Source organism: Ostrinia furnacalis, unplaced genomic scaffold (assembly GCF_004193835.3).
Source record: "Ostrinia furnacalis isolate ACB-3 unplaced genomic scaffold, ASM419383v2 OfSCF0866, whole genome shotgun sequence".
Taxonomy (NCBI): domain Eukaryota; kingdom Metazoa; phylum Arthropoda; class Insecta; order Lepidoptera; family Crambidae; genus Ostrinia; species Ostrinia furnacalis.
Genome location: NW_021131105.1, coordinates 65,878 through 81,276, shown reverse-complemented (window position 1 = coordinate 81,276; position 15,399 = coordinate 65,878). Strand labels below are relative to the sequence as shown.

Genomic DNA, 15,399 nt, shown 5'->3' with positions numbered 1-15,399 from the left:
TTTATTATTCAGTGGACATTTAATTCCTGCAAACCTTGGCTGACTCGCCTCCAGTCTCATGGAAAACAACGGTTTGCTAGTGTCATGTCATGATATCAGCGTGTGAGTCATTGCATTCGTGACTGAAGACGCCGTGCACAGCGAATAAAGGCAAGTCGAACCGGCTCAGCCTTAGCTGCGAGGTCTAGAGCATAAGCCACGCTCATTAAACACTCTCGCAAAAAGCATTTACACCCGTCGCGCACGCGACCTTATCCCTCAGATGGGAGAGCGTTCACATTGCCCCGCGAGGAAAAAATATGCACGTGCCAGCAATTAGATAGGGACGAGACGACGCGTAATTGCGCCCTCCAAAGCGTCCCGCTTGGCCGCTCACGGAGAACGAGGAATCACTGACCGCCGACACACGCCGCTTAAAGTTTAAACAATTCCATTTTACACTGTGGCTTACAGTTCCGCGCGAGTTGTGATCTCCGCTCTTCGCCTGGCAACAACTAGTAAGCTCCTGTAGCGAGGGGATTTTATTTTCTCGTGCACTTATTTTTATTGCATTTTAAAACCTGCCTCGGGCGTCGGTCGCGAGTCGCGAGTCGCGCTCGGCGCTGCATCCGCGACGCGAAGGTCACTGACCGCCGAAAACCACCCGCCGTAAACAACACAACTAACGCTAAACTGATAACTCGACGATACATTTTAATTGATATCAAGTTACTGGACGGCTACTGTTTATTTTAAATCTCGCTCAACTTTTTCCGAAAAAAGTTCGATGACACACACATTTCATCCAAATAACTCAAAACATATTGGAGGAGCTTTAAACTTAAACATCAGTTTTGCGGTCAGCAATTTCTCCTGTCATAAAAATAAACCCCACCGTTCAAAGTACAATGAATCAGAGGTTCATGTGAAGAATTCCATTCGCTGCAAGTGCATGCGTCATACCTACCATCCGATGACGTCATCCAGAGGGTTAAATAAAATCAGAGGGACACAACAATGGAGGGTGTGGGATGAATCATAGGAAATTCTATCGGGTCGATACCCCCGAACCCCATAGCAACTATTTTTACTGTACCCCAAAATAGCCCTTAATGAAAAAGCTAAACAGCCTTTTGACGTGCCGTATTTTAAGAGCGTTGTTAAGGGACACCAAAATATATTGGTAATTATAGTACTAAAAGACGCAGTAAAAGACAATCTCCTGCTCTTTTTTTTAAATCATTTCGAAGGTTTACTGTAAAAGCTACAAAACCTGTATCCATTAATTGCCAAGCTCTGTTTACACTTCGTGGTTCGCACAAATAAAAACAAGAGCAACAAAAAAAGTAAGACTCGCCAACGTTTTGTGTTTGTGCATGCAAAAAAACGAGTCCTCAATAAAAATATTGAGAGTTATTCAAAGAAGTCGATCGTCGACGTTTCATGGAAGAGTTTGGTGTTGAGTTTTATGGTACGGGGGAGTGACCGAGCTTCCGATCTAAGTCGTAAATCTCGCGATGTTCTTACTCCCTTAGATTAATAAAACCTAGATGGATAGTCTTCATACAAACGCTTCGTCAAGAGTGAGGCAAAAATCTTATGTCATTAGTGTCAATTTTGTTGGGGAGTGTAGACAGTGAAGGCGATTTTCCTGAAAGTAGGGAAATTTTTAATACGTTTTTAATTATTTTATAACTAACAAAAACAAAACGCACCATGTACTTACTTATTTATTGAATTCAAAGTACCTACCTAATTACAATAAGATAAATCGACTGAAAAGTCTCGATTTCATAAAAAAGGAAGTGTATTTGTACGGCGAACAATTGGGAAATAAATTTTCTTGTTACTGGTATCATTCCCGTATTTAATTTTTGAAAGCCAAATTCAAGCAAAATACGCGTCGAATCGTAGTACTTACTTATGAAATGTAACACTGGTCACTTTCTTTAGTTTTTTTGATGTATTTAGACACCCTTTCACAGCACAAACCGTCTTAATTAATTAAAAGTCGTCAGACGTGTTTACCAATTTTTCACTTTGACAGTTCATGTGACGTTTACGAGTAAGCCATTCTGGCTTACTAAAATCTGCCTCACCTTTCGTGCACTGACTATCTATCTAGGTTTTATTAATCTAACCTTACTCCTAACTGGTATCCTTTACCTGTTTCATCTCGGAGTTCAACAAAATTTCATATTCGTAGACAAGTTTCGCTCGCTTCAGGCTTTTACGTGGGTTCGGGTCTATTTATATCACGACACTCACGGTTCTGTGTTATCGAGTGGGCGGTATTACGTTAAACATCCCCTTTGTTCCCAGCCGTTCGCCCCAATTCTAACAAACTTCTTTGACCGCAGGAACGTAAGCAGCGCCCAATTACGAATCATCCTTATTCTGGAACTGGTTTAATAAAATGTCCTCCTACGTGCTCGCCCGTAAAATATTCGGCTGCGGAGGTGGTAGTCAAATATAATCTCTTACCGGGAAATATTCCCTTAAAAGACGGCCTTCACGAAAACGGAGGTGGGCGCCCACTCGTTCCTGAAATAGAATATTGAAATTAATACTTTCGTTCGATATTATATTTCATCTTGGTTCGGCTCGACAGCCCTAGTCTTGCTTACTGCTTGCGAATTTCACTTTGCGTCGAGCGTTTACCTCGCGGCCGCGTCGCGCGTCCACAAAAAGCAAAAGAAAACCGGTCGGACAGTGGCCAGAATTACGATTAACCCTCAATCTGCCTCCGACACGACACTAAAAATACCCGTCAGACGCGTCTGCGCATCCCTGCAGTCGTATTGAATTTAACATTTCCACACCCACCACATTTAGCGTTAGGCAGTCCATCGGTCTTATTCCATAATGACAATGGATACTAAGCTTAGTCACGTTATGGTTGTTTGTCATATCAGCAATTTCCTGCTTTTGTTGTCGGAATCGAGTTTTTCGATACCTATGTTGTAACTGAATCTTAATTAATTGACTTCCAATTTAAATTCGATGAAGTAGGTACGTTTTACAATTACAATAATGTGGTTAGTAGATGGATAAGCAGCATGTTGAATGGAATGAATTGGAATGTCATTGCTCACATTGTTGTTCACATGAATGTTTTAAAATTTCCTCAAAGTAATCGTTTTTGTGTTTTCTGAACTACTTATTTACCTTTTTATCTTTGTTCATTACATCCTCAAATAACGTGTTCTGGAATTTACCTAAACAGATTAACGAGGTTAACTTGGTAATTAGTTGGTTACTAACTGATGTCACTGCTCAAAATCTCCAAATAATTAACATTGTCGTTTTCTTTTGTTTACTCCTGCATGCTGACACGACCAAACATTGTATTCAGCTTCTCATAAATAATTTATTTAATTTACTCAAAACAATATTTTTAAAACTCAAAACAAACATGATTCTAATTCCAGGTTTTATTTTAATACGGGCTATAAATCGCTTACTGTACGAATAAGTCTGAGTTGCATTGAATATTTTTAGATTCGTGTCAAGGGGACTAAAGTAAAACAACATTTGCTTGCATATTTTTACGATCGCCAACTGCATAGTATGGCCGAGTTGCAGCTCCGTGCAGTTGCAGTATTATAGTTGCTCGTGGGTCCGCCTCACCTCGGTCAGGCATTCCCCCCTAGCCTGAGAGCGGGCGCGCAAACAACTCGAGTGCCATTTAGATGCGAAGAGGAAGCGGTGTGGGACTAGAGGCGATTGTCCTCTAGATACGCCCGAAGTGTAGGCGCATCCTAATCTCGTACCGAAACAACGCTGACGTAACTCAGTTCATGGTCAGCAAGAGGAAATGACGCAAGCGCAGCCGCGGCGTTGCACACAGCCAACGTTACAACACGGACCGACAACCACAAACTTGCCAAAATGGTTCACGTGATCATTATACACGATCCGAACAAAAAGGAACGTCAAGTTTGCATTTGCCGGGCTTGACATTCATCGGGCTGTGTCGCAAGCACAACGCAAGTCCTTTGAGTGTTTCCCATTTACTCGAAAACTTTGTTGTCTGAATGCTTACATTACCAAAACTTGACAACTTCTCATTGAATAGCCAAAACAAAAGAAATGTCGACGTAAAATGTGCTTAGCAGCAGCGACGTGTAAGACGGAAAGGTCAAGCCCAAGGATTTGTAATAAATGTCGTGTTTGTGGAAGGTTTGTCGTCGATATTCTTGTTTATTCTTATGTTTGTAGCTCGAAATTGATCAGTGTGAACGGGGTCTTGCAGTGACATTGGTTCGGGTTGCGAAACGTTACTCTTTTCGTGTTTCTGGCCTCGCGCCGAGTTAGATATTGAAGAATACGTATAATAAATATGAGAACGTACGCGACCTCAGTTCGCGGTCGCGTTGCGTAACGACAGGACAAACAATACCATGTTGACGTAACATGCTTTGCATTTTGATTTATTGTTTGCCAAATTGATAATTATTATCCTTAGTATTAATAAATAAACAAAAACTTGTGAACTAAGGCAGATCTTATTCACAATGTTGGGAAATAAGTGACTCTACAAATGACACAATGTAGAGTCATTCCTCATGACTCGAATGTCTGACTTTTGCCTGATCCATTAGCTAGAAGAGCTATATCAGTTCCACCATCTAAATAGAAATAATAAATGCATAAATCCAATCAGATTGTAAGACAGTGCGAAGCGTTGAACGACCCGAGTCTGCAGACAATGTCATGAAATTGACCGCGACCAGAGACAGGTTTGTAGTCGGTCACGAAGATCAAACCTAAGTCGTGTAAGCGAGTTCACTAGCTTCGCGATCAGCAAAAAACGATTATCACAACCACCATTCTGCCGTCTATAAGCTAAAAGGCCGCTAAATGACATTTGGTCATTTTTCACTTTTTTAATGTAATGGTAATAAAAAAAAATTCTCTATCGATCTGTCTAGGAACGGTTATTCTATCTTTTACCGTTCTCGAGATATTTTTTTTCAAAAGGCAGCTAAATACAAAAAACAAAAACCTTACATCGCTTAAAGGTCGTTAAACGGCACAACTAGATTAGAAGGCAGCTATACTACTTTAACGTTTGGATCGATTGAACATTTTTATTATCAATGCTTAGCTATATAACAGTTATTATTCAACAGTTAACTAAAATGTAGCAAAAGTATTTTTGCGGCTTTTTAGCTTGATTACGTCGGAGTATAATACCTGGCATAATACTTAACTAAAAGGCGGTTATACGCTCTTACCGAACTAAAAAGCAGTTAAAATAATTTTGCGGCCTTTAAGCGTTGTAGTGTTACTACTTTTACAATTAAAATACTATTATAGAAAGCCTTATTAGACCGTACGTAAAGTAAAATAAATATTTTCTTCTGTGTCTTGCATAACAAAAAAGCCATTAAATAACAAAACATCGCTAAAAAGCCGCAAACTATCCATCTCGCTTGTAAGTATAGTTCACTTTGTGATACCGGACTATTATGTATTCTGTGATACCGGACCAAATTTTAGTATGTTCTTAAGTATGTCTGTCGGAGCCCATCTGTAAAACGTCTGGTCCCGGAGAAAAGACATCATCAAAACGGCAGCTGCAACATTTTGATAAATGCAAAGGATTCTGATTCTATGAACCTTACATGCATGTGGGGGGCCCTCGCGGCACGGCGTGCACTGCCCGCACGACTCGTGCTTGTAGAACATGATGAGGCGCGCGATGGCCTTCACTATGTCCGTGGACTTGTCCATCACGATGATGGCGGCTGTCCCGAGCGAGGTCTGAGCGGCTACCAGCCCGTCGAAGTCCATGATCAAGTATGTAATCTATTGGTATTGTTAACTATTCAATTCTTGGAAAAGACGATCACCACCACGATCATACATTACAGCGCCATCTCTTGACATCAAATTGTAACTAACCTGGGACATATTTAGAAAACGGCCACCACCGCTAGCTAGCATTTACACAGCACCATCTCGTAGCCTCACATGGAAACTAACCTGTACAGGATGCTTGAAAAATCTTCACCACCGCGATCTAACACATACACAGCGCCATCTCTTGGCGCCATTGAAACTAACCTGTACAAAATCTTGTCCATGCAAGTTAAATCTAATACTTTACAGCGCCATCTCTGTTCACCATCACGAAACTAACCTGTACAAGAGCACTATAATAGCGCCATCTCTGTCACCACAACGCAACTAACCTGGTCCTGTACATGACCTTCGAAAAATCTTCACCACCGTGATCTAATACACATACAGCGCCATCTCTTAGCAAGGAAACTAACCTGTACATGATCTTGTTCATCCAGGACACGCCCTCGCGGCACGGCGTGCACTGCCCGCACGACTCGTGCTTGTAGAACATGATGAGGCGCGCGATGGCCTTCACTATGTCCGTGGACNTTTACAAGGTTAGAAAGGAAAATGTGTATTTATTGAATTAATTATTAATATTTTACAAAATCAACTTACTTCATGGGAAAGTTGAAAAAAATACCTTTTTTTTGGTATATGACAACATGACAAAATGTTTATAGATACTGAGCAGCATCGGTTTGAAAATTTTGCCGCTTTTTTCTGCTCTAGCTCAAAATTAGATTTTGTCATTTAGCGGCCTTTTAGCTTATAGACGGCAGCATTAGGCTCGTGGGTGACATTAATATGAAAGTCACACTCGCAGTCGATGGCCGTGATCGGGTCGTGTCATTGCTATTGATCACATTATGTACTTAACATGAAGTCATCGACGAATATGAAACCAACTACAAATAAATACGTATTGGCGTCATTAGCAGTTACATTCCAGTCTTGTTTTCTCCGTCCAATCGATTGTATTTAAACAGACATTTTCAGTACAATTTGCGCAGTTACGCTCCATACGTGATGATGTAATCGGCTTGTATTATGAACTAGTACGATTTCAGTTCGCTCGCACCGGTTTTAATATTTAGTTACCTAAGTGATTTGTTACGTAGGGCGAAATGAGCCTGAAGTTACCCGCTGCGTCGATGTTTGGGAATTCGCGAACCGTGCGCACCCACTCTTGTTTTCGGCATTTTACGCGTTTGACGCACGTCGCCCACGCGTAGGTTAGGGGCCTGAGAGGTCGCGACACGTGATCTGTTGCTACGTCGCAGTGACGTCACGGGGGGATGAGAGGTCTCAAGTCACCGGGGTTGGGAGCGATGACGCCGACGCGTTTCGAGTTCGCTAGGTAGGCGTTGTTTACTGTACCTCTAGTAGGAAAAACTTTCGAGTTCGTTTCGTTGCGTATTCAGTGTCATCGAAAAATTTTGTATGAAAAATTAAACAGCGCCCCCTATATTATAGCCGCCCTAGGGGGCGCTGTTTAATTTTTCATACAAAATTTTTCGATGACACTTTGAATACGCAACGAAACGAACTCGAAAGTTTTTCCTACTAGAGGTACTGTTTGCTCGGCGTTTGTGACGTCAGAGCGGCACGCGGAAGCGGTTACGCACCGGCGGCGGCGTCGCGCTGGTATCGATAGGTTGCCGGGGAGCCGCAGCCAAGGACGGGCCGGACACGGTCAGCGCGCGCTTGCAACACCGCTGATGCGCACGCGGCACACGCCCATCCTGCCGACTGACCACTGACCGATGACGTTTCAACCCGAAACACTTCTTATGCTAAAAAAATCTCAAATATACATCGGAGGAAATTCATGACTAAACTGTTCTGCAATTCCAATTGATCTGACGTAGAATCAGTAATTGATTCTCAGAATTGAATATCACACGAGCGTTATCTTCCACTACATCCTCCTCCTGCATAAATAATGACATCGTCCAAATACATTCTGTCTGATGCCTGGTGTGATTGACACCGCTCACCTTCAGCCGAGACGTAAGACAGTGAGGTGACATTGGAGGGAGTTTTAACATTTTAACTGATGAAATTAGCACCCACACTTGCGACGTGCGTGACAGTGACGCAAGCGCTATTTGTTCTTGCTCCTCTCATTGAAAAACTACGCGGCAAGAATATCTAAAATGGTTTTCCCTTAAGATAATAAAATTCTAAGTAGGCATCAAGACTATCGAAGCCTATAAGAAAACAAAGGCGCGACATATAATAATAATTACTCACAGGATGAAGGAAAGTACGATTCAAAACAACGGAATGTTTTGCTCTCGCAAATGATACACTTACACACTTCCGCATAAAACTGCTCTGTTATTCGTCATAACATCCTGTTGCCGAGAAATCTCTCCCGTTTAATGGAAACAATGTGCTACACGATTTTCCTCTTACGCATTTCTTGTAATAATGAGGAAAAGAGGAAAATTTTCGTACACCAAGTTAACTTTACGGGCGCGTATGATTAAAATACATAAGAATCCGGCGGCTCGTGGCCTCCACTCGAGGAACGCCACAGTTCAATGTCAGTTGGGTTGCGCAAAGGCAACTCTTCCGCCTTCGACCGACCGCGCCGCCCAACCAGGAACCGACTACGCCTCGCTCCAAATTTAAATAGTAACGTATCTTATCAAACCACTTATTGCCTATCATACCCGGATTTATGTTTTTGTTAACAGATCTTTATTTTTTACCAAAACATTTACGTGCCGGGCGCACTAGAAACTTAACCTTAGCATCAATTTTAACAGCTTCAAATCATAACGTGATTGAATGAATAACATTCAGTAAATGAGATCACTCTTAATACATTAAAATCACGTATTTATGTAACACTGCTGACTCAAATACGTGGATGAGCGTTTACGATAACATGTTACATCATCGTACGTCTTATTTTAAATTGATACTAAATGGGTTTTACTTCTAAAAATATCATTATCTCTACAATTTTTCTAGCTATAAAAGTTTAAAGGTACTCGTACAAGATAGATGATAGTTATTATGCATATTATAAAGCTACGCGTAAAATTTAACGTACGTTAATTTACCAACAAAGTCAATTTTTTAGCGTCGAAAAATTGCATCTACATAATTACAGACCATCCATTCCCAGTCTAACTAGACACCGTCCAATTTAAATCGCGAGGCGAGCCGAGTCAGATAATTAAGTTAATACCTTTGCCATGTGGCGGCGCGCAGTTTATTCTTTGTTTTTATTATCAACAACTTCTCCTTTTGTCTCTCTTCGATACAATGTCGGCCATCTGCCGCGTAAGTTCTGTTCTATTTTATCCAGCCCGTTTCCGGTCCCGTTACATCCGGTGGACGAGAGTGCTTGAGAATCAATATTATGCGCATTAGCATCCGACTCCCCTAGAGCAAGCGCGAAATACCCCTTTAAAACGCCATGAGAACGGAAAAAGTTATGAATACCAGTTTTTTTATTAATATTAATTAAAATTATCCCACCACGGTCATTGGACTTAAGCCTTATCTAAGACACCTAGTCGACGTTAAAGGTCACCACAATCTGCCTTATCAGCGGCAGATAACGTCCACCAAGGTCGCGGTGTGCCGCAATGCTCATCACGTTACCAATCACCATAGACGAGGAATCCTACACCCAGCCACCATTCACACCAAAAATTTGGAAAAAAAAAGCCAAGGTGTTCTGATTTCATTGTGGAGTTCGTATCGGGTTAATCTTCCAACAATTACCTGAGCGATGCGACAATGCTCTAGTTTTTTCGTAAACTTGCCAATTCTATAGCCACCCTCATCCCAGAGAACAGATGTTCCAGTAAACAAATATCGCGGGCATTGTTAGATGCTCCTACGCATGATTTATTGTTCGGTCGGCTCTCCGCCGGATCGATGATGGGCACCGATACAAGACTACCGACTATTGTGCAAAGATTCGTCTATTCAACGCTTAGAAAAACACTTTTTTGCGAAGACAATGATTGCACATGCAAGCTCTACCTGCGAAACGCACGTGTTCAAGATTCGCATTCCAAACAGACAATAATGAGACACTCTACGCAACTTGTCACTTCCAAATCCAACTCCAAAACTATTAGAACAAGGACCATTTTCCCTTGTAGAACTTCAGAACAGTCAGTAAATCTGGCATCTCGTAAAGGAGTTTATGGCCAACAATTTCTCGACTTTATAGCGATGAGTCTATTTTTGAGTCCAATATTTTATTTTGTATAAAAGCCGATCCCATTGGCGCCGTGGTTACTTGCATATTTCATTTGTTATTTATAGTTCATGTTCCATTGAACTATCTTGCTAGCGTATTGTAAGCATAGCAAAAACCTTTGAATGGTACGTAAAAAGAAAACTGGTCAGTCCGCTGGTCGACGATACAGTATTATTTGGTCACCTGATGACAACTCTATCTGTGCTAACACAAACTGATATTCGATACGTTCGGTAAAGTATACAATCAACCTACATTCTGTTTGTTCAAGTGCATTTATAACCAGTCTCAAAGTTTGACTTTCGACATCTGCCACGAGGTCAATATTTGAAGTTCTTTGTATCCTTTTCCCTAGAGATAGTGTCCCTTCGACTGCTACGTGAAGTTGGCAGCTTTTGTTTCCATATTTCACTGAGAGCATCTCCTAATTTAACGTGTACGCGTACACAAAACAATTCCGCTGAAAACTCTGCAGTGCTCAAATAAATGCGCCGGCAGGATATTACGCGATCAGAGTAAATTGGTTTTGCCGTTATTAATTTTGATAACTGGGATTCGATTCGTTTCTCTCTTTTGTAACAAAGGGAAACCATTGCAATTAATTTAATGTAGTTACGCAGCGAAAACAAAGCATTTTCATCGGTATGGAAATTGAGTTTAAATGGATGGAGCTGGGGCTAAACCATTGAGTTTCGACTATTGCATTTTTTGTTGAGATTTTTTTCCGGGGACATGTGCTCGACCATCTGGCCGGTCAGATTAAAATATTTTTTTGGGTTTTCACGTAAAACATGTATCGGAATATGAAAAAGTGACACGTAGCACATGGCGAGGTAACGTCCTCTGTCTACCTGCCTTTGTTCCCGGGACAATGCGCGCGCGCACATCTGCTGCCGCCTGCGCGCACACCTTTCGCGTTTGTATATCAATCTATTCCCGATTTCGTGAATAGAAATTCTTTCACTTATGTAAAGCTCCATGACTGATGACATGACATCATAGTAAAATTTTATTCATTCATCCCCGCTGACTTCGCAAAATTTGCACATTCAAAACTTTTAACTATCATTACCACGATTAATCTCAACAATGAAACTTCATCGCGCTTAAAAATACACCTCATATGACCTTACACAATAGGCTTCATTCAAAAAATGAAATATGGTCACCTTAAAAGTGATTGGAAACACGAAGCTAATTACTTTTTGCACGTTTGCCAATTGAACGGTTCGAGGTCTATGTTTGCCCAATTAGTGTTAGTGTATGCCTATAATAATGAGATAAAACATAATCCAAGTTAGGCTATTAAGTAAAGTCGAGGTCGCTCGGCTTGTTACATAACTCGCGCAAGGACGTAATTGTGTTACAGAAACCCACTAAATAGTTTTATGCAGTCTGTTTTCGAAGGTATGTGAAACAATCACACATTTCAAGCGCATTTAAATAATAAAGGCCTCATAAGCATCCTTATGTTCATGACAATAGCTTGTTCATGCAGCGAAACAAAAGAATCGAATACTCGATCTTCGGCATGGAAACAATTAATCGAGTGGTCCGGACGCTGTGATGCGAGTTGCGAAAGAACCCACTATGTAGTTGCTAAACAGTTGTATGCTACCGTTTTTGTAATACATCTGGATCGTTTTGAAACTTATTGACCTGTTTGTTTTGCGCTACGTCCACAAACAAAAGCCTTTCAAAGGACATTTTCATTATTCCAACAGTTACGCTCTTAGTGCCGGGACAAAGGGCCTCCTCTAACGATCAAGTTACTTTTGTCCGTCGGACATTAATTAAACAAAAGATGTCCGCGCTCTCTTTGTGCCTAGTTGTTGTCTGCTGTAACTGTCACCGACAGGTGAATGAAAGTGGTCCTTTCAGCGGAATTGCAGTGCAGCTTTCATAAATTATTCCTCTTCGTCGCATTGACAGAAATGGCAGACATTCCGTCGCCGTTAATTGGGCACCTAATGTAAAAACACATGAATTACAAAGGTTGAAATAGACAAATGCAGCGGAACCAACGTGCAGTTAGCTCATAGTAACGAACGGCCGGCGTTTTGGAGCGGAGACTTGCCGCAATAAATCCTTGATGAAACCTTAACCCACTTGGATGATTACGAGTGCGCTTGCCGCCGGACGCTGCCTCCAGCGCTGCAGCCGCTTTTTACTTATTTATGCCGCTTGCAAACAACATATTTCATTCTCTTTAGCTTATGCGTTAAATTTTCACACCAATTAACCTTTGACTTTCAAAATATAGACAAAGATCGACGAGCAGAGCAGGTGAGGAGACCCCGAATTCCTCAAGTTACCCTTCTATAGGTCTGGACTTAATTAATAATTCATGAACGTATGAACTATGTCGTGGGAGCTGCAACGGTCGCTGCAGTGACCGGCGCAGGTGCGCAGGCGACCTTGCGCAATGGCACACACTCGTACATATCTACCGCCAACAAATGTATATCGGAAACCGCTTGCGAGATACTTTGTGTGCACGTTTCGACATCTATTTTATGTTTGGGTACAGTTCCGCTGCTCAAACGTGCTCAGATACGGTATGCCACGTTAATTATGACCGAGTCATTATGATGAGTAATGATTCAGCCTCTGAAACATTTGCGCTCATTTCAAAACACTGACATCATTACATTGACGATAGATTCCGTTAACGTGACACTTGATTGTTGAAATATTTTATGATTGACGTAAAGCAGCGATGCTCGTTGCCAAGTGGGTCACTGCGCCAATGTCAGAACTATCATAAAAACCGTCGATGCCTGTGCTGCGTTCTTGATTAATTCCGTTGATGGGGCCTCTTAAGAGATGTCAGTCGGTGTTGCGAGCGGCTGTCTGGTGTTCTCACGCATATCATCAATCGAACGTCATCGTTGCACCGGCCGGGCGTGACGGCGCATAGTGGGTCAAGTACAACGGTGCTTTGCCATTCATTGTCACCGCTCCCGCCCGCGAAGCCCCCTCCGCTGCGCTTGCGCCGACCTCGCACTCGCTGAACTTGACATGACGCTTTTTAACATATTCTTTTTGTAACCAAACAAAAATCTGTAGGCGATTTCATTGCCATCTTTGTTAGCATCGTATCGAAGTTCTGTTTAGCTTCTTCGGCTTGCAAGCATTACATCAGCTGTAATTGCAACAAACGAGTGTGACAACACTCGTTACCTCACCATTGCAGGCAAAAGCTTGATGTAACGCTAGATGTTGCCTGCCTTCAATGCGGTAGCGTGAGCTGGCATCATAATTTTCTATCCCGAGCGTATTATATCACTATAGGTACACGTATCGCCGAATGTAGTACGGCTCCTTCTGACATCACTGAGGTCGTCGCCCGCTGAGCCCCAAGAGGCTTCGCGAATGATACAATGCTAATGGTCGGAGTACATTCACCGCGTTAGAAAACCTACTTCAGTTCCGCACTTTCTTTATTGCATCACCGCAATGTGCCGTTTCGCCCGCACTCTCTTCCGTCGCCGGTTGCCAGATAGCATTGTGCAAGCCGAGAGAATCATCGATTCGAATTTAGAATGCGTCGCGTCGCTAGCTCCAATTTCAAAATCGTAGTCTTTTGTTTCTCCATCTTTAATTGCTCTCTCGTCATGACGATGCGTACTCTTGGATTTCCTTACTTTCTTCGTTGCATCACGCCTTTGTCTCGCTCCCCTCGGCTATGACAGGTGAAGTTTCGCAAGTTCACTGACCTCCCCCCGCCGTGCATCCGCGATGCGAATCAGCGTCCGATATTGTGATATAATAAGTCGCGGCGCAGTAATTCTTACTTAGAAATTACCATTTCCGCACTTTCCAAATTACGTCAGTGCGTCTAGAAAAAAGTGTCGGCGAGGTTAACGCCCGCTGAGCCGCCTCTCCTTAATTTGATGTTGTTGATCATTGCTTTGGCATTCGGTTCGAGCGTTGATCCTTCCGTGATCTCATCGCCAAGTCGCTAACTTACTAGTGATGGCAAAAAACAAATAGTACCGTCGTTTTTGTCCTCTTTCGCTGCTTCTGCTTGATTGCCCACAAGTAGTTTTTTATTTATGGTTCTAATTTTATTTAACAACTTAATGAATTGATCATTTTAATGAATGCGCGGGTTTGTAATATTAATCGTTGCCTATGGCTATTATCTTGCTTTCATCGACCTGGTACCATTTCGCTTGGCAAACGGTACTCTACCCGACGAGAAAGTACCGCTGTTCGCCGACAGTCACATCCACGGCTGAAATTATTTTATGTTACAACAAAATTATTGTGCAAATGCTCCAGGCACATCATAATTTACCGAGCAGTTCAAGTCTCCTGAGAGAAATTACAAAGGGCATCGTCCGTAAATCCTAGAGCCGCTTGTTTATCAGCGATCATTCTGGCTTTATTCGATTCACGTTCTCGATTCACACAATCGCCGTGTTTGAAATTCTTCCTCGCGAGGACTATGAACTTTCGTGTTTTCGTTTCGACGCGCTTTTAATTTGTTGCCGATGCGGTATCAGGTACCCCGTGAAATTTAATTAACAATTTGGCAGGACCGAATAACAGCAGCATTTCTTTAGTGAAATCAATAATATGGCTCGTTTTAAACTGGTTCCGTCACCTCACCAACGCTGTTTACGCGACGTTTCAGCAAGAGTTAACGGTACAAACTTGTTTGCGACGCGTATTTTTTATTCTCACGCTAAAGATAAAAGTTTTATTTACAAACTTCGCGAATTGACAGGCGAAAATATTGGCATCATTAGCTGGAACTTCCTTTTCCTCGTATCGTTTTAGGAGCACGCGTTTTACGAATATTTTGTTTTCATACTAAATCATTTCTTACACACCGCGCGATACAGCTTTTGTTTTAGTTCGCATTGCTGACTTTGCAGCAGTCTCTGTAAATGCGATAATACAAACCAAGCCATGTACGCCTCCCATTGAAATGACGTGAATTTATTCATAAAGTAGGTACATAGTACGGGCATTTGCGTGTCTTATCGCGGCGAACGTACTACCTGCGTAAAACGTCATTGGGGTCGTGCGGACCCCGCGGTTAATAAAACTATTGTTCCTGATTCGATGGACTTGTGATAACGACTGGTATTTAATGCGTCGAGAGCCCTAGCGGTACCGGAGGGTTCACCACTGTTTGCAAACAGAAGCATTGTTTATTTAGAGTGAGTAATAAACGAGTAATGATTGATATTTGCCGAGAATTTCCGAGCCACTACATGACTGCGGGTGTAACTTGTAGGCACAATATTTCATTAGAATAATGTATGCACCACACGCCAGGGTGCACTAGCCGTCTGCACGGTGTTCCAATTTCCATGTCA

At 42.1% G+C, this 15,399-nt stretch overlaps 2 protein-coding genes across 3 annotated transcripts in view; one reads left to right on the top strand and one right to left on the bottom strand.

The window, feature by feature from the left end:
• The window catches only part of LOC114350314 (tribbles homolog 2), a 37,472-nt gene that overhangs the window by 13,410 nt on the left and 8,663 nt on the right, over positions 1-15,399 (top strand). The gene's annotated exons all lie outside the window — the stretch shown is intronic.
• ND-51 (NADH dehydrogenase (ubiquinone) 51 kDa subunit) overlaps positions 6,146-15,399 on the bottom strand; it is a 32,533-nt gene continuing 23,279 nt past the window's right edge. For both annotated transcript variants that reach the window (XM_028301065.1, XM_028301066.1), the window contains one exon: positions 6,146-6,370. In XM_028301065.1, the coding sequence (XP_028156866.1) occupies positions 6,161-6,370 (210 nt within the window). In that variant the 3' untranslated portion in view covers positions 6,146-6,160. The remainder of the gene's footprint in view (positions 6,371-15,399) is intronic.